At 41.1% G+C, this 23,098-nt stretch overlaps 1 protein-coding gene across 1 annotated transcript in view; it reads left to right on the top strand.

Annotated features, from left to right (window-relative positions):
- ntng2a (netrin g2a) overlaps positions 1 to 23,098 on the top strand; it is a 78,374-nt gene that overhangs the window by 3,953 nt on the left and 51,323 nt on the right. Inside the window, exon 3 of the mRNA XM_053503252.1 lies at positions 14,648 to 15,291. Coding sequence (XP_053359227.1) covers positions 14,648 to 15,291 — 644 coding nt within the window. The remainder of the gene's footprint in view (positions 1 to 14,647; positions 15,292 to 23,098) is intronic.

The following is a 23,098-nucleotide window of genomic DNA, read 5'->3' as shown; positions in this document are numbered from 1 at the left end:
CACAGGAGAGGTATCGTGTAAAAAGAAGTGTGCTTGAAAAGTCCTTGAAAAACTCTGGAGCTTCATTTGGAAGCATGGGCATGATGCGGTTTCATTAAAATTTTAGAAAAAAAAAGAGTTCCTTTAAATTCTTTGGTTAAAGAGAGAGAGAGAAAAAAAAAACTCCTTGGGGGTCAGTGACAAATCTGACAAGCCTTAAGGCTGTTAAATGGAATTTAGAGTATGAAATAGAGTACATGTATATACACACACACACACATATGCGTGCGTGTGTAGACACAAGCACACAAACCACAGACTAAACTTAACATCATAATGACTTAAGAGAATAGGATTCATACAGATGTTTCAAAATGAAGCAGGGGAACATTGCAAGAACCTTTTATCACATGCAAAGGTAACAAACCTGCTTTACCTTGTTCAATAATCTATATCTAATGTGTAAAGTCCCTTATGGACTGTAATCGTGTGGTTTTCTTGAAGGCGATTATGGAATGGTAGCGATGGCAGCTATCTCCTACAGCCATCATCGTTCGCCTGTAATCTTATTTCCTTCCTGAGAAATGGATTATAATTCATAAGTGTGCTTAATGGAAAAGCCATGTTCGCTGCAGCACCATGTGTGATATTGTGACAGCGCTGGTGCCGTGCCACGTTTGTGCACTGAAAGTGAACTATATACAACCGGCTGTTTAGTAGGGAGGCGGAATAGCGTTTGATCATCCATGATTTGGAATGTATTAAGAAAGGAGTGGTGTGATGTTAAAGGAAATATTTAACAAAGGGGTGTTATTACTATCGCACAGTTGCTAATCCGCGCATGATGTCATATCCCGAAGTGTTTTATTTCGCTTACATCACAATAACTTACCAACGGTTTAATAGTTTATAAAAGGGGGGCGTTCGAGTCAAAGTGGGACTTTTTGATTGCTCTATAATAGAACACACTTTTGAGTTCACTTTAGAGTCCTTTAATAAACCAGACATGTGGAAATGGCTTGGAGTGAGGTCATGGCTGTACGGGGGACGTGGCAATAACTCCCAGCTGAGTTCCTGTAATGTACAAGTGGTGCGCTGGGCAATATGAGGTTGTGCATTGTCCTGCAAAAACAGAACGCCTTTGGTGTGTGTGTGTGTGTGTGTTTTTTTTTTTTAATAAATGACAGGGCTTTTAAAGGAGTTCCTGGGAAGCCAGCATTTCAACTGTGAAGCGGTCAGTTCCATTATGGCTCCGGTGTACTGTTTTTACCTTAACGGTATCCAAGCACTAGTGAAATGCAGGGATAAGTGCATTAGTGTAGCAGGGGATTATATAAAAGAATAAAGGTAGTTTTTACTCTTATATAAGTGTTTTTTTTTTTTTTTTTTAATAAAGTCCCGGTTTGACCTGAACACTCCTTCTAATTACATTTAATATTATAGAATCTAAGTTCTGAGCCCCTGTAACGAAGTAGATTACATAAACATAGACAGTCGTTTCTTTACTAGGCCCCCTTTTTTTATAGTAAGTAATAATAATAATAATAATAATAATAAAAAAACTGCTTTTTTATGCTACCAAATCCTCTGTCCTTAAAAATGTTCTTGTGGTGACGGATGTATTTAACATAGCAACAACTATATGTTTTTTTTTGTTTTTTTTTTTGTTAAATCAAACATTTAATAAGCCCTATTTAATTTAATCACTGATTTTATAACACACATATTTTTTTATTATTATCATTAACCATACATTACGGAGATTGTTCTCCATATAAGTCTGTGTGAATTTATAGTTACTTTAGAATTTATATTATTAGAAGATGTGCATTAATATACAGTACAACTTATTTAAGTTACAGCTGGAAGAGCTAAAGAACTGCTGTTACAGAGGGAAAAAACCTGAGACATAGGACATACAGTAGGTAGCCATGTGAGAGATTGCTTACATCATTCAATAAAAAATACTATATATATATATATATATATATATATATATATATATATATATATATATATATATATATATGTCATACTATTTATGTATAAAATCCTGTATTTGGGAACTGCTTTGTGGACAACCTGCCTACATTAATGCCACTAAACCACCAGATTCTGGTACCGTAGCATGCCCTGAGGCGAAGAAATGCGAAGTGTAAAGTCTCCGTTGTGCCTGGGGGCGTATTGCAGGACTTGAATAACTTACTAAAACATCATTCCTGGGGCTAGGATTTCCTCAGACAGAACACCCACACTGGACAGCTATGATTTATACTTATACACTGACTGCACTGATATACTACATGGTGTAGAAGCTCTGTGATTGAGGTTAGCATATCACTATGGGGTTAACATGCTCACTGTGCTGCGTAACAAATTAACATACTATGCATGTTCAGGGGAAAAAAAAACTATAATAACCTGCATTTCTTCTTGGTACCTTGATGACTATAGCTTTCTGTACTTTTATGTTTACTGTATGTACCACATGGTACAGTACATGCATTATGATTTTGGTGCATAATTGAATGAAAATGCTTTAAAAGTAAACAACATGAGCCCTCCCTAAGACAGACACCATTTTTCGATTATGGGGGAATGATTTATAGCACAACCTTAAATGTTTAGAATTGGTCATGTTTTGGTAGGGTGCTAAAGGACAGACATGCTGTTTAATCCCCATTACAGATTCGACCAACTGATGGTTTGGGCCCTTAGCCAGGGGTTTGATTACAGAATAATCGGATGGAGGATTTGTCCAGCTGGGCTGCTACTATATAGCAAGATGCAGACAGAGCGCTTTCAGAGATAGGGTGTTAATTCACACGTTTGGTGTATAGGGATAAAAGGAAGAAGTGCTTTAGGGTTGGTCTGGGCAGCGTTCACTAGGCGACGTCATTCTTTCACCAGGTACCATGTGGCACGTAGGCTGGGAAGCACTGACTAACTGGACTGTTACACGCCACAGAAATTGATTTTTCTTTAAAGGCATGTGCATTTCAATTAAAGTAGAACTATTATACAAAATGTACTTATTCAGCATTTTTAAGCATTCGGATGGGTCCAAACCAAAAACATGAGGACAAAAAAGGTCCTTTTTCCATATTTGTATTGATATTAGATTTTGCCCCTAATGTAACCTCGTATAATGTGACATCATATACCAAGATTTGCCTGCATCTTCTCCTCATGCTTGGTGGATTTCCTCCCAAAGACCAAAGACATGCAGGTTAGTCTAATTGGCATTTCCAAACTGCCTGTGGTGTGTGACTGCGTGTGTGTGAGTGTTCTTCTGCCCTGCCATTGATTGGCACCCCATTCAGGATGCTCCCGCCAGGAACAGGATAAGTTGTATTGAGAATGAGTGCGTGAGTGAGAGTGTGTAAATCAATCTTTCTGTATATATTAGACCTGTTTTAATATATTCGATTAGTGCTGGTAAGCTAGTAGGATCCAGCTCTTGCTTTATCTCTATCTAAAGGCAGCAGTACATGAGAGGTTTAGCATATACAGTATGTGTTACATCCGCATTTACAGTATACTCTGCTTAAACAGACCAGCATTCAAAATTTCAACTTTTACAGTCGATTAGCTGTATCTCGTCTTTCAACGACAATGGATACCTAAAAAGCAGTCTGGATCTTGGAGACTATTGTGATTTCTTATTAATATAAATTAAATGTTGCTCTACAATGTCAGAAATGTAAATGCCAGCTGTGTAATGTAATTCAGTTCTAATTTAAAGTGTGAAATTGTTAATAATGGAGACATGCTATTTTATTTATTTTTTATTTATTTGATAGCTTCCTTACATCCTGACCCTGAACATCAAACTTCCACGTTAATTGAGATTCTGATGTCTATTCACTCAGACACTACAGTATAGTCATGATGCATACTAACACACCATGTGGACTTGAGATGGCTTTGTCAGCTACATACACAGGAAAAGACTTTTAAAAGATGGTAGGAGACACGCATGTGTGTGTGTGTGTGTGTGTGTGTGTCAGCACTTTTCAACCCAGATCAATAAAAGCTGACTGATCATCGGACCACTCTGTATTCAGACATTCGGGGGCCAAGCACTTTTAAACAGCATAGACCTTCTGGCACTGCTCGCTTTACTCAATATCCATAAATTATTATTTTACACGCTGTATATTACAGAGCACAGAGCAAGCGCAGGGGACGTCCCGGCAATTAGAGCGGTGCCTTTATTATGAGAAAAGTCCAAAAAGTCCAACCAGGACTCGCTCAAGGACGCCCACTAGGGCACGACTTCCACCTTCTGCTCGACTAGTAATGCAAGCCATATATTCCGCGTCGTATGTTTGCTACTCCATTAAGCCGCTATTAAAGTGTGTACACTCGACGTGCCCCCCCTCACTGAAAGCGAGTTAATTGATCAGCAGAAGCCCTCCAGATTCAGTAACTTCGCTTCTTTGGAGAAGCTTTCCGGCTCATTAAAGATTTAAAGGAAATTTCAGTCACTCAGCGCCCACAGGAGATGCCGTTGCATTTTTTACTCAGCGCCTTTGCTCTTTCCTGAACGTGATGTTAGCTCCTGCTGGAAGCTCGCTCTGTGTGTACGGCTAATGAGAGAGGGGAAGAAGGAGAAAGCGAGAGATGTGAGAGGAATGTGAAGGCAGGAGCTCAGCTTAGCTAAGCAGAAAGATGAAGCCTGACCCTTTGCTGCATACATATCTGATCATCTGAGCACAGGCGGAAAGAGTTCGCCTGTGCGCGTCTGGTTTTTTTGATGTCATTCCCAAACTTCCAATGTTGAGCTTCGTACTGGAATAAAGCTATGTTTGTTTGTTTTTTTGTTTTTTTTTCCTTAACGGTAGCAGTACCATCTGAGCCGTAATCCTGCCCCATATTGAAGTTGCGCTCACAGAAGAAACTAAAAATAGCGACGAGCGAGGATCTATAGTGCAATACATAAGGGAAACATTTGGTCCAGATTTTATGAGATTTCAGTCAAGAACAAACACACTGGTGCTCACTAAACCAAAGAAGTCTGATATGCTTTAAGAGAACCTTTTGTAGCGGAACATCTCAGGTCCGGTTCAGGTTTGTTTGAGTTTTTCCCCCCGTATTCTCCACCCCATGCATTTTGCATGAGGCCCGGACTGCTGCTTCCCTGCTTTCCCATGGTCCCACAGGACGACAGGCCCATCCTGTTCTGTTTGTGTCAGTGCGCTATAATCCCCAGCTGCCTATCTTTCGTGCCTCTTCAGGTCTTTTGGGATTCTTCAAATTACTGCAGATTCATATGCTAATCCGTTGTCCAGTCAGGGCAAGGACCTGGTCGCTTTGTTTTTCTCATTACTGGGGGATTTTTCAGGCTGAAGGAATGAATTATTAAAGCAGATGACATTACCATAACAGCTCTAACTATTTATAGTATAGCAGAAGTCTCACAATATTGGGAATTCTATCCTGGGAGATTGAATCAAATTGTTTACAATTACAATTGACCTTGATCATTTTGTTCATATACAGTATTATTTGTCACATAATTGTCACATGACCAGAGGCATACAGTACATTTCTCCATGCACCTTGTCAGATTTACATAAAAGGAAATCAGTAAAACATTATCATATTAATGGTGGCACCGCGGCTTAATGGCCACTCAGTGGCTTGCACCTCCAGGGTTTCATTCCCACCTTGGCGTCTGTGTGCATGGAGTTTGCATGTTTTCCACGTGCTTGGTGGGTTTTCTCCAGTCTTCCCACAGTCCAAAGATGTGCAGATTAGGCTAATTGGGGTTCCCAAATTGGCCGTAGTGTGTGAATGAGCCCTCATGCCCTTAGTCTTCTAACTGGTGTACTCTCCAGGCCCTTTGTGACACTTTATAGAGGATGGTGGCACAGGCGGCACAATGGCTTAGTCGTTAGCACTGTGACCTTGCACCTCCAGGGTCTGGGTTCGATTCCCACCTTGGGTCTGTTTGTATGTTCTTCCTGTGCTTGGTGCAAAGTCTTAAGATGTAGAGATTAGGCTAATTGATGTTCCCAAATTGCCCTTAGTGTGTAAACGTGTGAAAATTGACCAGAGGTCCAACCATGGTTGTAAAAATGAGAATATATACAATAGTCAATACAGAGGTTCCTAGATGAATGGATAATTCTAATGCAAGTGCAGTATAATATTTAACACATTGCTTAATGATACCTTAATTATGTTTCTAATTTCCAACATTTTTAACACAAATGCAGGAGGTGCCACATGTCACTGTTCACTGGTATAATACAGTGCTTCATCCGAAATGTACATATTTTGTTGTTATGGTAACAAAAAAGGGTGCAAGTGAATATATCTTTGGTTCTGCTCTATTGCTTGTTGGTAATGTGAAATTGCATTAAACTTAATTTCCTTTTTTTTTTTTTTAAATATGCATGCCTGATGCAACCTTTAACTACAGAGTCCCACAGTTTGCAATTGAGACCTAAAAGAAAAAAAACCCCAGAATTTCATCAACGTGTGAAAAGAATGAAAAAAGAGGCATTTATGTCATGTGAATGTCTGAGGAGATAAAATGCACTCATGTGTTGAAACTGTAAGAAAAAAACAGTTTTCTGTTATTTTTAAAACAGTAACCCTCGGAGTTCCAGGGTAGTGTAAATGTAAATTATGGATTGGCGAACTGTCCATGGTGTACCCCACATTGTGCTCAAAGTTTCCCCCAGGCTTCCTGTGACCCAGTATACAGAATAAGCAGTGTAGAAGATGAATGAATGAATAACAAATATAGATGGATCTGTGTATCTATGCATTTACAAGGAATCAACTCAAAACTATGCTATTTTTAAAATTTCCATTAAAAAATCCCTGATCTTGGTTTTATGTTAAAGCCTTACTTAGAAGGCTTTTATTAAATTGGGGAAACAGTTTAGCTTTATGTACAGCAACTCGTTTGCATACTCTCAAGGTACTTATTAATTAATGCAGTGTAATTTAGAACTAGATATACATGGTTATACAGTCAAGTGCATGGGTATTTAAACAGTGACACATTCGTCTAATTTGATAAAAATCGTCACGTAATTGTAGACTTACAGATTTAATTTAAGGGGTTTAACCACAACATCAAATCTTTTACAGTCATTCATTCATTCAAATTGTCCCACAAGTAATAGGAGAACAGTTTATAGTCTGTTTCTTGGTTATTTCAGGACAAATTAAGAAGATAAAAGATCTCAAACGTTGAATTTGCGATTGGTAGCTGCTCACCTGGTGGGAACTCTCGATATGTGGTCCAAAGCGTTTTTGATAGAAGTGACGGCGGTGATCATTAGGGCTAGAAAAACTAGAGCACTGAGCTACCGCTGACCGGCCAGGATCAGGACTACGGTTCGGAAGCTCCCAGGTTCAAACCCCACAACCACTAAGTTGCCATTGTTGGGCCCTTGAGCAAGTCCCTTAACCCTCAACTGCTCAGATGTGTAATGAGATAAAAAAAAAAATGTAAGTCGCTCTGGATAATAGCGTCTGCCAAATGCCTAAAGGTAAATGTAAAAACAAAGCAGAACTTTCAGAGAACATGATAGAGAAACATAAGGAGTGGTCAAATTAACAATCTAGTATATATTTATTATTTTTTTTTAAAAAGCAGGAGGAATTCAGTGGCAGGCTCAGCATCTACAAAAATCCTTGAAGGCCACTGAAGACAATTAAAGTGGATGATTGCAGAATTCTTTCATTGGTGAAGAAAAACCCCCTTACAACATCTAGCCAAGTCAGGAACACTCTGGAGGATGTTGGCGTATCATTGTCAAAGTCTTTAACCAAGAGACACCTTCATGAACGTAAATCCAGAGGGTTTAACTCAAAATGCAAACTACTTAGCTACTGTAGTAACACTCAAGCACAGAAAGGACAGAATACAGTAGAGTTTGCTAGAAAACCTGGAAACAGATTTTTTGGACAGATGAACCCAGGATAGGAAGGTAAGAGTGTGGAGAAGGAAAGGAAGGGCTTGTGATCCAAATCATACCGCATCATCTGTCAAACATGGTGCAGGTATAATAATGCACGGGTACGTACTGTATGGTGGAACTGGGTCACTGGTGTTCATTGATGTGAATGTTGATAAAAGTAGCATACATCTGTGCTTCACAGTACAGATGGATAATGACCCAATATAGTACAAACCAGAAAAGCAACACAAGAGCATGAGTTGTAAAGTGTGCATTAAGCAGTTCCAGGTTGCTTCAGAATCCCCTGAATTCCCCTGTCTGTAGAACTTGCTGAAACAGCATCTTGGTTGACACTGCACCAGTGCTCTGGTCAATAGCAGACATGGTTGCATTGCATTGTAGCTTTTTTTGGAATGCTCTAATAGTATTTTAAGTTTGGACCGTGTCACTTTCACATTTATGGGAACCGTGCAATCGATCCCCATTTGCCCGACGATTCTATGCGAAGGCATATCTATCGCGGACCACATCACAGTTTGGTGGGAACAAGCCCCAGACCATTAGACCACCAGACCACCTCAGCTTGATGACATGCATGTATGAAAATGACCTTCTAAGACTAATGAGCAAACCAGAGGTATCAGTAGCAAAAAAAAAACACTATGTGATTAAAAAACCAGACTCAAAAAGAGAAAGTGCATGACACCAGAGAGTGTAATTGTAAATTCTTACCCTCTTTCAGCTCTGTAGTATAAAGTCAGACAGTTCTAAACACAATGAAAGGATGTTCAGCAGGGTATGTTTATACTACATTGAGAATAAGAATTTTCAGAAAGGTTTCTCAGTGATCAGATTGCTCGCTTCACGTCTGAAACGCTGGCCTCCCAGGAACTCCTTTAATGGCCCAAACATGAGGAAATGACCTAGAGCAAGGTCAGGTCTGTATGGAAGATTTCATCACAAGTCCTGGTTTGAGTCGAACGCCCCTCCTAAATCTATCCCATTGGGGAAAGGCTTTTTTGGGAGGCGCTTACCTTATAATGTGGTGTGTGTTGTCAGCTTGGTATGATTAGATCGCTGTATCGCTCTAACGTTGCATGCTGGGAGGTGCTGCATGACTGCTGGCCCTGAGGGAGGTGGTGTCGCTGTAATTAACTCACATGGCAGGAGAAAAGAGGTCTACCTCACCAGGAAGAAGACTAATGTTACACAGCAAATATGCTGCCGCCGTCCCAGTCTTTCAGACTGCATGCTGATTTCGCTCTGTGGATCGTGTCCAACAGCTGTAAAACCTACAAACTGCTGTAAAAGTCGACCTGACAAATTGATGTTATTGGGTGTGTTTGATTTAATACCTATTAAAACCGTTTTAAGAGATTATCATTATAAAAATACTACCGTGAATAATATTCGATGATATTGCCCAATCACACTGATATAAATCTTTCCTTTTTCGCTTTCTTTCCTTGGTTTGTCCTCTATCTCTCTCGCTGTACATATATTTTGAGGTCTTTGGTTTAAAAAAAAAAGAAAAACAGGTTTATGATTCTAAAACTGCATAACAAGCTGTAGGGTTCACTGAGGTTCAGGGATTCCCTCTGGAAGGTGTCTGCTGCTAATGACTCCGCTAATACGTATAATTAGGCTAAGTTTATTGGAGCATATGTGACAAAATTGATACACCTAGATATAAACAGGGCAGCACATAAAACTCTAGTTTAAACTGTAAATTAATTCATTTGACGAGATATTATTGGCAAGAAGAGCTACATTACTCGAAAGAAGTTTATAGCTATTAACTTGTTCATGGTAATGTCTCATGATGCATTCGTCTAATTCTGCTAATTATGTGGATTGATCATAATCAAAATCTCTGTGCTCTGAAAAATGAAGGGCCCCAAGAAGCTTCTTTAGCACAACACCATAATTTATGATTCAATTAAGAACATAATAATTTATGATTCCCAGAAAAGCCATTACGATTCTTCAAGCAATCTTCAGGTCCATGATTCTTTATTATTTATTTTTATAGTCACTCACTGAAGTCAATGATTGGTTTCCACAGCAAAAATCCTTCCAGATAATAGGAACATTTATAGTAGATTAATTTCCATTCCCTGTGACACCAACAAAATGGTTAAAATTTAATTTATCAAAAGATTCTTTGGGCACCAACAAACAAAAAAAGATTCTCCTATGGTACTGCTGTAAAAAAATAAAATAAAAATAAATCGCATTAGGAAGAAAAAAAAAAAAGCAATTTTTCTCAATCCAGTTGGCTATCAAGTACTAGAAACTTGAAATTCTATTTATCATCCTAAACTTTCCCCTAAACTTTTCATGTAGAACCCTATAGAAAGCAACCTTTCAGTAAAGAAAAAACATTTTTATTATCTAGTCCTCCTATATGCTATGTTGGGTTTCAGGGGCATCTCAGGATGTACCCAGGGGTTGGGTTGGGGTACACGCCCAATCATACATTACAGGCAGTTTTGAAAAGCAAATGAGCATAAACTGCATGTCTTTGGAATGTCATGGGAAACCTGAGTACCTGAAGGGACCACCAACAAGAACTGTCAGGGAACTCTTCTTCAGGTAAGCTCCTATGTAAAACCTTACAACAGAACTGGTAACTATTTAAAGAACCCTTAATAAATGTTTTTTCCTAATAGTAAATAACTTATAACGTATATTATTATTATTATTATAAGACTTATAGCAGTATAGTAGACGTATAGTTCTACATACTGTAGAATTACATCACATTAACACAAAGCTCAACCAATGCTAAAGCCGTCCAAAATGTGCAATAATCTCCTGGTAACTCTAAATGAACTTAAGTTTTGGTCTTGCTTTCCTGGGATGGTCTTCATAAGAGCCAGTTTCAACATGGTGCTTGATGGGTTCCAGCACCATGACCTTCATATCTTAAAATAACAACTGACTGTTGTTGTTGTTATTGTTACTTAATTGCCTAATTCCTTGTGTCATTTTATAGTTAAAAAAGTATTGTTCTAGAAAAGAGAAAAAAAAAAACAATAGCCCATTTGGTTTGATCCCACAGAAAAGTCAATGCAGCACAGGTCACCAAAAAAAGTACATTTGGGCACGATAGAAAGGCACCAGAACACCCAGTGCACCACAGCCTGCTGTGCATGGGACCAAGCAGGCAAAAAAAACCAAACTCTCTACATCTCAATCCAATCATGCACCCATAGGATGCACCGGACAAACAAGTCCGATTCTTGGAAGCCCCATCTTGCAACCCATAGTGGGTCTACGGAGCCACGCCACGAGGGGCCAGAGCTACCCCAGTGTCATAATGTCATAATGTTAATGGTTATTATCTTATGGTTAACTGCTGTAATTAGCTCTTTTGGAACCATAAAAGAACCATTGTTTTCTAAGCCTGTATGGCTGTAATTAGCTTTAGATAAACTACGTGCCAAAGTCATTGCACAAGCCTTGTACACGCTGAGCAGGAGGTCAACTAGACTTCCATATGGTTTATTAAACTATAAACACTAACACAGTTACTGTAGTAAAACAGCTCCAGGGTTCCCATGGTTCATTATTTTAACCTTGGGTTATTGTCTAGAGCTTAATCATGTTCGCCTCATTTTCCATCTGGTTCTTGTTTGCACTTTCCAAAAAGTAGATTTGCTCCGCTACATCACCCCTATGTGTGTGATGTACTAGTGTCCCATGCAGGGTGTATTTCCACCTCCTCCTTAGTGTTCCTGGCAGAGACTTCAGATCTTTCACAGGATGAAGATGTATAAGATGTAACCTTTCTCCAGCCATAACAGAGAGTCATTGCTAAAAAATGAACACCGTGCCGAGGATTCTATGAAAATCAGATGAAGAAGGAATGACTCAGTGTAATTAGAGCTATATTACTGGGGTGTGACCTTGTATCCGGCCATGTGCTCAATTTGGACAATCTGCGTATGATGCAAATAGAAGTGGAGGCCGCGAGCCGAGCATCGCTTGCGAGGCGGATCTCAGCTTATCGGCTAAACCGACTGACGTTGGACTACATGCGCAGAAATGAAGTTAACGCATACTTTAATTTCCGTGTCAAATGCGATTGTAAACTGTTAAGCTATTAGAAGTGTATGAAGAGCATGAGGCTGAAATAGATGGACCATTATTGTCCAGCCTGAAAGTCAGACACGCTTGATGCACAACGCATTGATTCTTGCTTATTGAATCTGTGTTATCCAGTTTTGTGTTTTGACAGCCATAGCCGCAGACTGTGTGTGTGTTAGTGTTAGTGTGTGTGTGGATCACCAGAGTGCAAATGAACGTATTGTCAAACACTCCACTTTGCACATTGTTAGCAGTGACAGGATTCCTGTCAGACTGGTGAGTGCTGGGGGTTTAGAATAAAAGCCACCCGGTGTAGCAGCTGGCATGGATTTAGCGTACAAGGTAAAGGATTGAGGAGCAAAGGTAACCTAAGGTTCGCTTTGCTAGGATTAGATGTCTGACTCGGTCAGGATTAAGCTTTAATGTTGTCTTTGAAGTACTGTACATTGTATAAGGGCATAGTGGAAGCATTCGATTTATAGGCACTGTTTCTGGTCTTAAATATAATGTTTTTAATAGTTTTAAAAATATGACCTACATTACCAATTTCCAACACTATGATCATATTTTTGCATATAAAAAAAATCCAAACATTTAGAAAAGACATAAATGAAGTATGAATGAAGTATGTAAAATATGATATAGTATATAAACATAATATATGATATAATTAATAGTCATTAAACCTCACTTAACCTTTTAAAATGTATGATTTCTCTCGGCACCGGTTGCTTTAAAAATAAAGCTGAAAGCGGCTCCGTTTTCCTCTTGCTACCTTGCTAACTTTCTTGGGACACATGGTGTTATGTCGTCACTAAATCTTCGTAAACACGCCTCCTGGCTCCGGGACATAACTTAACCGGTGTTAAGCTCTAAAATGTCCTTTTAACCCCACCCTCCCCCCCACAGATTGGCCCCATTGCGCAATCGGTATCTTCGGAACAAAGCCGCGGCGCCTTTTAATTCGAACGCGTTAGCGATCCGGCTGTATCTTAAATGGTACAGATAAATAACTCAAATGTAATAGATACATATAAAACAGGTTAATGGTGATGTGCTTGTTTTTATAGTAACAACTCATTTACGATGATTAACGGTTGCAATTTAACAAATTAAAGGGATATACTGCTCTGGTGAAGCTTTCTATAAAGAGACATTAAACATTTACGAAAAAAAACTTTAGTCTGTGTCAGCACTTAAAGTTGTAGTTAGTCTTCCTGCTGTTTCCATCAAGGAGTCACCACAGCAGACAATCCGATCCGCACACAACTTGGTACAGGTTTTACGCCAGATGCCCTTCCTGACGGGACCCTAACATTTATATCTGGGCTTGGGACTGCATTCAGTGGCTGGGGTTTTGGGTATTGGGTGGGAATTGAACCGTTATGCGCTGCACTTTAAAATGTTTCTATAAATAGAAATATGAATATGAAGTGGTGTTCATCAATAAATAAAAAAACAACAACAGCGACCTGCTACTAATTAAATAATTAGGGACATAATATCATTTTTAAAATAAATGACCTTGCTAATTTTAACTCCCAACACCCTTTTATCATCACAGCACTCAATTGCTGATTATTGTCCTATAACAGCATGCCATCTCTTTCTTCTTATATTTTAGCTACTAAAACTGTTCTTAATTTAACACCCCCCCCCCCCCAACCCCCTTTATTAAGGTCTTTATAAAGTCAATTGGATCTGACTGTTAGCTCCACAGAATGCCGTTATACCGTAAATCTCTAGGACCAACATATTAAGGGGTCAGGGTGACCACATGGCTGACCACCAGCTAATCCGTTGCGTTTCTATGTCACTAGAACGCCAAAGCAAATGTGTCCAGGCTTTACTACTCTAATGACAGAGACTTTTAAAAAATGGGACAGTGTTAATCTAGCATTAAGCAGTATAAGCCAATGATCCACATACTGCCATGAAGGGCAGGCCTGTTCGTAAAGCAGGGTGACATATTAAGAAGAGCTGAACTTGAACAGCATTTTCACAATCAGTCCTGGTGTGCTTAGTTGACCTAAAAATATTTCCCCATGTCCCCCATGCCTTAGACACTTCCTTTTTGGAATTTTATAGCAATGTATCTAAACTACCGGGCGTTCAGGTCAAACCCGAATTCGTGATGAAATTCCCTATGAATGAAGGCGTAAAACTGATTGACGTTAACAGAAGACTTCAAGCACGGTACGATGATGAGACTCTCAGCTGCAGTCAAATATTTCAATAGTGGAAACGTTCTTAAATCCGTGAATGACAATCCCGACTGATGTGGCTCTCATTCTGCGAGTGGAACACCTGATCCTTGGAAATCGACAGATAACTTTTTACCACCTTGTGAAGCAGACAGTCTGATCATGGCTTTTATGATTTTTCAGGCACTAGTGAAAACTTACTGAGATGACTGTGTTCTGTTATTCTGCACAATCAAAAGTCAAAGTTTGATTTAAGCGTCCTTTGTACAAGTGCATTTTGAAAAATTTACAATGTTCGACCCCTAACATCAAACAGGCCTTGCATTTTTAGTACCTTGATCTTATTTAATTCTGTAGTAAGTTTAAACAATGCAATCTTGCTGCAATCTTCTTGCCATATCTGAGAGACCTTGTTTGACCGATGTTGTCTTTGTATTCCTGCTTTAGGAAAATCCGTACCTGTGTAGCGATGAATGTGACGCATCTACTCCGGACCTTGCTCACCCACCACAGCTGATGCAGGACCGCGAGCGCACTGGCCTCATCACCTACTGGCAAACAGTGACATGGAGTCGCTTCCCAGAGCCACTGCTGGCCAACATCACACTGTCCTGGAACAAGAGCCTGGAGGTAGCTGACGACATTGAGATCACCTTCGAGTACGGCCGACCCACCCTCATGGTGTTGGAGAAGTCGATGGACAAAGGGCGAACCTGGCATCCATTCCAATTCTATGCAGACGACTGCATGGAGGCATTTGGCATGCCATCCAAGAGGGTGGAGAACCTTTCAGCAACCAATGTAACTCGGGTCATCTGCACAGAGCGCTACTCACGCTGGGTGGGCTCCAAGAATGAAAAGATTGTGCGGTTTGAGGTTCGGGACCGTTTCGCCATTTTCGCGGGGCCTAGGCTGTCCAACATGGACAATTTGTACACACGGATGGAGAGCTTGAAAGGTTTGAGAGATTTCTTCACGTTTACTGACTTGAAGCTACGACTGCTGAGGCCTGCGCTCGGAGGGACGTACGTGCAGAGAGACAACCTGCTCAAGTACTTCTACGCCATCTCGAATATTGAGGTTTTTGCCAGGTAAGATCTCACGTAATTTTATGTTCAGCAAAATCGTTCATTTAATCTCTTCCCCCAAATTTGGGACTCTTCCAGGTTTCACCCACCAGTCAGTTCTCCCCTGTCATATAACAAGGAATGTAGGCTAAAATGTGTTTAGGAGATACATGAAGCTGTCCAGGTGCACACTTTCTTAGTACACTTGCAAAGTAGTGGTAAAACGGTTAAACAGAGCTGGTCTACAGTACTGTGTAAAAGTCTTGAGCCACCCCCATGTCTTTATATTTTACTTCTAAAGAGCCAGACTTCTTGTATTTTTTATGAAGTCTCGAAAAATAGTTGTCCAGGCTTCCTGAAGGACTTTTGTCTCTTATTTTTGGATTTTTAGCAAGTTTTTGTCTTTCATTTTATCGTTTGTTAAGCCACAAGGATCATTTAGAAGTAAAAGGCCATCTAACTTAAGGCATGAACCAGTGAGAAACCGATGATCAGGACGGTGATTAGTATACTGGTGATGCTGAATGCTGAGTGGTTGGAACAGACGAGAGGGGAAATGAGGTCGCTGCTGAGATTTTTATATTGTGTATCTTTAGGCATTGTGTGGCAATAAAACATATGTTCCCATTTTTTTTTTTTACTTGATTCATTTTAGTTCAGTAGGAAGGAATGAGCGGCAGCTCGAGACTTTTTTACAGTACTGTATTCCTTTAATATTCTGTCTCTAGACATTGATTAAGACTTCCCATATTTTACTACTTTTTAATCAAGTTAACTCAGGTCTCAAGAGTCCCCCAAAGTGTGTCTAATAATGTTCCAGCTAAATTACCCCTCAGCATCTTTTTCATACCTCAAACTCCTCTCCTCTTCTCTTCCAAACAATGAGCTACTGCCAAGCCACACAGCGCCAGCAGAGCTGAGCAACAAGCCAGGGGAGGGGCTCTTCTTATATGAGGTCACAATAGGGGGGGGGGGGGGGGGAATCGAAAATCTATACAGCAGAACTAAAGGCAAAGAATGTTTTCGCTTTATTTATATATCGTGATTTTTTTTTTTTTCATAATAGATCGCCTTTAAATTATGTTCTCGAAAGGAAACCACAGTCGAACGTGCTTTGTCCACGATATATCTGTTAGAGAACATATACATGATAAAAATATTCGGGACGAGGGCATCGATGCACGGCGCAAACCTCCGGTAATACAAGCCTTCAATCAATAGTTATTCTAGTATGTCAAACAGGAAATTGTTTTAACGGCGACAGCGAGAGAGCTGGCTTAAAGCAGACAAATGGACCTCGCTGAAGCCTGACTGATGCTGCCTCAGTTTCATAATGACCAAGTCAGGCATTGAAAATCCTAAGCTAATACGCCGCTGGAAAATTGTTCTTGGATATTTTATTCATCCCGCAATATCGGGAAGCGTTTTAGCAGCGCTGAATAATGAAAACGTCTCGGCTTCCCTGATGGGCCGGACGGTGAGCGCTGCTCTAAATAGACTGCACGGAGTAGGGGGGTGGGAACGGGGATGAGGCGGGGGGGGGGGGAGATGTGCGAGGTGCACGGGGATGTTTCTGACACAGCTCTTGAATCAGCAGGCCCTTGCCATACTTATACTGTCATGCCTCATTTCAGCTTGTCATCGAGTGTGTAGTCATAATCGCTGGTAATTACGTTAAATGGGGTGTAACAACAAAGGCTAAGCGTCCCTAATTGAGTAAGATGTAGTGCTACTTGTTAAAAGGGATTCAGGCTTCCTGGTAATTTTTTTACCGCTGTGGTTTGTATTGTGTTTCCAATATTAGATTATGTGCTCCCTGATAAGAAAGCATGTCTAGTTATTCAGATCACTAGCCTCGGTAGAGTGCTTCTATAAATATACAGTATGTATAAAAAAAAAAGAGGCTGCATTCTGTGTTTTTTTTTGTTTTTTGCTGCTTTTGATGGCATTTATGAGTGCTGTTGTATTGTACTGTAGAGCTGCCTCTTTCAGAAGTGAAGCGTAACTTTCACAAAGCATCATGCAGTACAGTGCCGCATATGTCAAGCGGCATAACGAGGCGCTGTCACTCTGTGCACGCGCGTGTGTGTGTGTGTGTGTGTGGGGAGCTCAGTCTTCACATCTCCATTTTTGCTTGAGTATTGCAGGAGAGAGTCGACTTGTTTTTCACGCTGCCGCACCGCAGCCTGACATGTGATCCAGGCATGAGAGACTCGGTTCACAAACAGGAGTCCCACTGGATCAGGCCCGATTCGGAGACGCTGGAATAGCACGGCGAGCTCGTCCTCGAGCAGGCAAATATCCCAGAGATGTTGTGTGAATCTGATTAAAGCTGCTACGTGAGAAAATTAATTAGGGAGGCATTATTCCCATGGATTCTGTCGATTTATGCGAAGACTTCAGCTCATTAGCTAGCTGCTTTACCATGGGAGGATCTCCACGTCTCGATGTCTCATTTTCCGCACGTCGTCCCTCGTCTCCGTTTCTCCCTCTGTTTTTCATTCCGCTACTGCATGAACCCCGGCTCGAGCTTTGCGGTGCAGCTGTAGCCTGTCTAATACTAGACATCAGAATCCGCAGTGGGAATACGCTGCCGATGTTGGGAGGAGTGCGCAGCAGCCAGTAGTGCTATCTTGTCAATATGCTGAGAACTCAAAAGGCCACTCTGGAAGAGTGAGGTCGAGTGGGGGAGAGGTCGAATGGAAGCCGTCGGGGTATGGGTTCAGCCGGATTTGCGCTTGAGCTGGCTGGAAAGCAGAGGTCAGGTGGAAATGTTGGGGAGGGTTGCTGGGAATCGGGTTGGAACATTACTGGTACTGTATGTGGGTAGAATCTTTTAAGATAAAAGGTGACTCAGCTTCCGTGCATGTTTACAATGGTGGAGTAAAATGTCATAGGAAAACTTCCTGTTCTCTGGTGTGTGCACTGTATCCAAAAAGGGGGGAAAAAAAACTTTTCTTCGACATTTCTTCGATTTCCTTCTAACAGCTTTTACCCCATTGACACACAAAACCAAAACCGAAAAATAATCCTGCCAAATGTCACCACTCACCTCCAGGGTTGGTGGGCCTCTGATCTTCGCACGTTCTCCCTGTGCTTGCTGGGCTTCCTTAGGGTACTCCGGTTTCCTCCACTCCAAAGACATACATCATGGTTAGCCTACAAGTGTAAGTGTGTGTGTCTAAGTGTGTGTGAGAGAGAGAGAAACTGTGTTTGTGCCCTCCAACGGGTTGGCACCCCATCCAGGATTACCCTGCCTTGTGTCCCAAGTTCTCTGGGATCAGCTCCAGGTCCCCAGCAACACTACACAGGATAAGCGGTACAGATGAACGATGGATGGATGGATGGATGGATGGATGCCACCCTTTATAAAATGTGTATAAATGTACAGCTTGCAGAGGATTAACAGAGCTCATTAGTGCTTTAGGGGAAGATAACTCTGGCAATCTAATCTGGCAATAAGGCTACTGTTGTACGAAGCCTAGCATGCAACAAATAAACCATTTTTCCACATTGATTAGTGCATTATTGGCAGCACGGTGGAATAGTGGTTAGCACTGTGGCCTTGCACATCCACACCTCTGTGTCTGTGTGCATGGAGTTCTCTGTATGCTTAGTGGGTTTCTCAGAGGTACTCCGGTTTCCTCCCACAGTCCGAAGCCATGCAGGTTACACCCCCTTGCGCTATCCTGCGAGTATCCTGGGACAGGCTCCAGGCGTTATTATTTTCCAGACAGCGCCAAGTTAGAAGTGCCAGCATTAGCATGTTCATTTTCCCTACAGTGCCTTCCACAATTATTGGCACCCCTTGTAATGATCAGTCTGAGCAGTTGGGAAAAATCTTTTGGTGAAGTAGCTTCAGATAGCTTTAGAGAAAAACAAATCAAGAAACAACAAAGAACAAGATGTGCCATAATTATTGGCACCCCTGCGTTTAATTCAAACCCCTTTTCGGATATGTCAGGTGGAACAAAAGTTATTATTCCTTTAACAAACGGTACATTTTACCGCTAACAGAATATGGGAATGACATGGCATAAATGTAGAAGTCTCAAAATCAGCATATTATTATAAATATATATATTTTTTTGGTCATAGAAAACAACAATAGAAACATGTGATTATGTGTTTCTGAGCTATTTCTTTGCTCAGAAACTAATATATATATATATATATATATATATATATATATATATATAGTTATAGTTATATAATTATAAATTATATCCAAAGTGCTCTGAGCTTTAAGGGCTCCACCACACTCAGACTTCTCCTGTAACATTTTATAAGGTTGGAGAATACTAATCAGGTCATCTAAAACCTTTCATCTTTACAAAATCTCTCCAGATCATCCTGGGTTCTTGGCATTACGGGGTGCCAATACTTATAGAAGGCAGTGTATGTACTGTATGTGCAGGCCTTTGGGACAACCTGTATAGTGACATAAGGAGATAACGTGAATGTAGGGTTAGACTGGCGTTATGGTTGTACATTATGTCCTTATGTACATACAAGGAAACTTTGTTGAAATGATCCACATGCTACTAAAGTAAAAAAACACGACTCAGATGCGTTTAGTGCCAGGGGAGGGAAAAAAAAAACAAAAAACACAGGTTGGAAATTTCAGATGATTTGCTGCAAACACTTTTGGACTATAAATAGCTGAAACAGAGCTGTTGTCAGTTAAGCACTGATCCTATATCAGGGGTCTGATGTAGACAGCAGCCGGGCAGTCTGCGTTAAGACAGATGAATCAGCTGGAAGCGTCCGTTCTGTCTGAGAACTGGACAGAACCATTATCCTCTCCGACCCCCTCAGTCACTTCCTCCTTCAGGATGATTTTAGAAATGTCAGACTGTCAGCACAGCAGCCTGCGGATCAGGAGTCAGTCTGAGGCTTCTGATGGAAGCCGCACCGCCGTGCCTGTCTTTCGGTTGGCTTTTAATTTGCCCTGTGTGTACGGGAGCAACTGCGTGTGCATGTGCATGTGTGTGTGTGTGTGTGTGTGTGTGTGTGATGAGCTCCTGGCAGAGGAGGCAGCGCTGAGATTGGTATGTGTTGGTAAATATGTTCATGAACAAAGTGACAGAAAAGGCCGTTCTTTGTAAACTTTTAAACGTCCCAGTGTGGGTGTTGGAGAAACTTCTTTTTTAAAGAACACCGAGGCAGCGTAGACCACGCGTAAACCTGCCTGCGCTAAATTCGTTCAACTCTCGCAACGTGGGCTGGTTATTGATTTGCTCTAATTCTACTGTATGTGTGTGTGTATGTGTGTATATGTGTGTGTGTGTGTGTGTGTGTGTGTGTTTGGAGATTCATTTCCCTCAAACCTCAGCTGCTATATGGGGGAATTTCCTTTGTCCTTTCGAGCACGAAACTACATTATTATTATTATTGTACTGAAATAAAGGATTTTTTTTCTCCACTAATCGGTGCCATGATGCAACAAGCTCTGTCTCCCCGTCTCTCTCGCTCCCTCCCTCTCTTTCACATTAACCTCGTTCCCATCTGTCTCTTGCTCTGCTCTCTGGCAAGACAGACCAATGCGAGATACTTAACAGCAGACGCTAAGCTCTCGCAGTAGCGGTGGTAAGTGGATTAGCCGATGACTGAGTGAGCGCTGAGAAGAACCCAGTGCGGATGAGTGGCGGTAAAAAAAGCCGTTCCGCTGCAACGCTCCACGATTCGGAATCTTCGAATGAGGAGGAGGAACCGTTAGCTCCGATCGGTCCGTTCTGCTAAAACCACCACGTTGTTTAAAAAGGCACAGCAGATCCTAGATTTAGAACACTTACTTTAAGGGAGGTTGGTAGGTGTATTCTTTGGGTTGGCGTTCTTAAAATATCTCAGGCACAATCCAGCATTCCAGCTAAGAACAACCTCAAATCAATAGAGGAACTCTTTGATGCAAGATTTGTGTCTCAAAAAAATGCTTCACATTGTGAAATATTTATGCTGTGTACTATGTAGTATTATGGAAATAAAGACTTTTCTCATTCGTGCATTGGTGGATCATTGGTAGGTTTTTTCGCCTGCCATGTGATACTTACAGGAGCACAGTACGGTGGTGAGACTCATTTAAATGGTGCAAACCTAGCAGTACGTGCTAGGATGAAGATCCCATGAGAACATGGCAGTCGTTCTCGTGAACATTCAATGGGTGGAACGCCTGATCTTTGAAACTTGATGGATAAATTGTTGGCAACTTGTGGAAGAGACGCATCCATGTCATGCCATGGCCTTCCACTTTGCTGGCGTATTGTCTTTAAGTGAAGTGTTCTCATACTTTACCATATTGCACATCCCGAATTGATCTACCAGACATGGCACGAAAAGCTCGATTCAAGTCAAGACACACTCACAACACTTCCGGCGCCACCCTCGAGTGCCCTCAGCGTGCACCCTAAGTGTGTCACATGTCATTACGGGTGAATCCAGGGGCTGTTGCTGCTCCGATCTTTCCTCATGGGTATCGTGGTGATGTACAGAGCAGGCATGCGTGAAGGAGACCCGGCACACGTGAACACGGCCAAGTTAGCAGATCAGAAATCCTCCTCCCCCTCAGGCTCTCTCCCGGGCCTCTGACAATCTGAAAGAGCGGGGGCTCCATCATCAGCCTGTCCTCGGAGAACTGTTGCTCCAACACCTAAAGTTTTCATCCAAAAAGCGACAGAACGGATAATCAGAAGCTTCCATTTTTAATCCTTAGGGTGCGGTGCAGTAAAAGAGTATTGGATTTAATTAATTAGTTGGCTCATCACTTGTTTTTTTAAGCATTTTGGAGTTGGATCAAGTGCAATGGACAAATACAAAAGCAATCCTTAAACAAGTGCTGGAATTTAAATGCATTCTTTAGTATGCAAGGATTTTTATCTGCAGTAATATTCATCCTGGTCAGGTTGGTGAGAATCCGGAATCTATCCTGGCGATACTGGTCTTCAGGTGGGAATAGACCCTGGATGGGATACCAGTCAATTGCACAACCTTCATCATAATGAGCCGTCAATCAATTCTGGATGCACCAAATATAACATCCACATAACATTCCGTCAAGCTGAAGAACTACAGTACTGTATAGCACAGCTTTCCAGCTATCACGGTGATGTCATTACATTGACGTTGAACAAATCCGATATTCTGCCAATCCCAGTGCTCAGTGTACAGGATAATTAACTGATGCTACCCATTAGTGTGTCATACAATCTTGTATCTAAAAAGCTAGACATGCCATTGAGACAAAGCACCTAATGTAGAAAATCACTCATTTTAAATCAGGATCAGTGGATCCAGAGTCTGTAATGGGAACGTCTTGGGAATACAGTTTATCACAGAGCACTACGGACACACCAAATGGGAAGAATATATAAAACTTCACATAAACATTAACCAAAGCTCAGGATAAAACCAAAGACCCTGGAACTGTTCAATTCCATCAGGTCTGGCCATAAAAGCGGTCCAAAAACTGCTTTCAAAAGTATGCTATTTATCTCTTATCCCACAAATAATTGATTTTTTGCCCTTTTTTTTTTTTTGCCTTTTTAGTGTTCTTTAAGCAAGACTCATGTTCTGAACATGTTTATTTTTGGAGCCTTTCATTGAAGCAGCGTTGGTTACAAAGGCTAACCGGCTACAAAGTAGCACAGACGGAGATGGAGATTCTGCGCTGGGGCAGAGAAATCAATCGTCCCTGCTTAGCATCTCTCCGAGTACGAAGAACCACTCGTTTTATTTGAAATATTGAATTAACCGACTGATTCTGGGCACGACTGTCAGAGGTGACCTATTTACATCTTTAGCCAAGCAGTGTGCTGAAACGTTGCCGGGGATACGA

Source organism: Clarias gariepinus, chromosome 9 (assembly GCF_024256425.1).
Source record: "Clarias gariepinus isolate MV-2021 ecotype Netherlands chromosome 9, CGAR_prim_01v2, whole genome shotgun sequence".
NCBI classification, from domain to species: Eukaryota; Metazoa; Chordata; class Actinopteri; order Siluriformes; family Clariidae; genus Clarias; species Clarias gariepinus.
The sequence above is the reverse complement of the archived record's forward strand: the minus strand, read 5'-3'. Positions and strand labels throughout refer to the sequence as shown.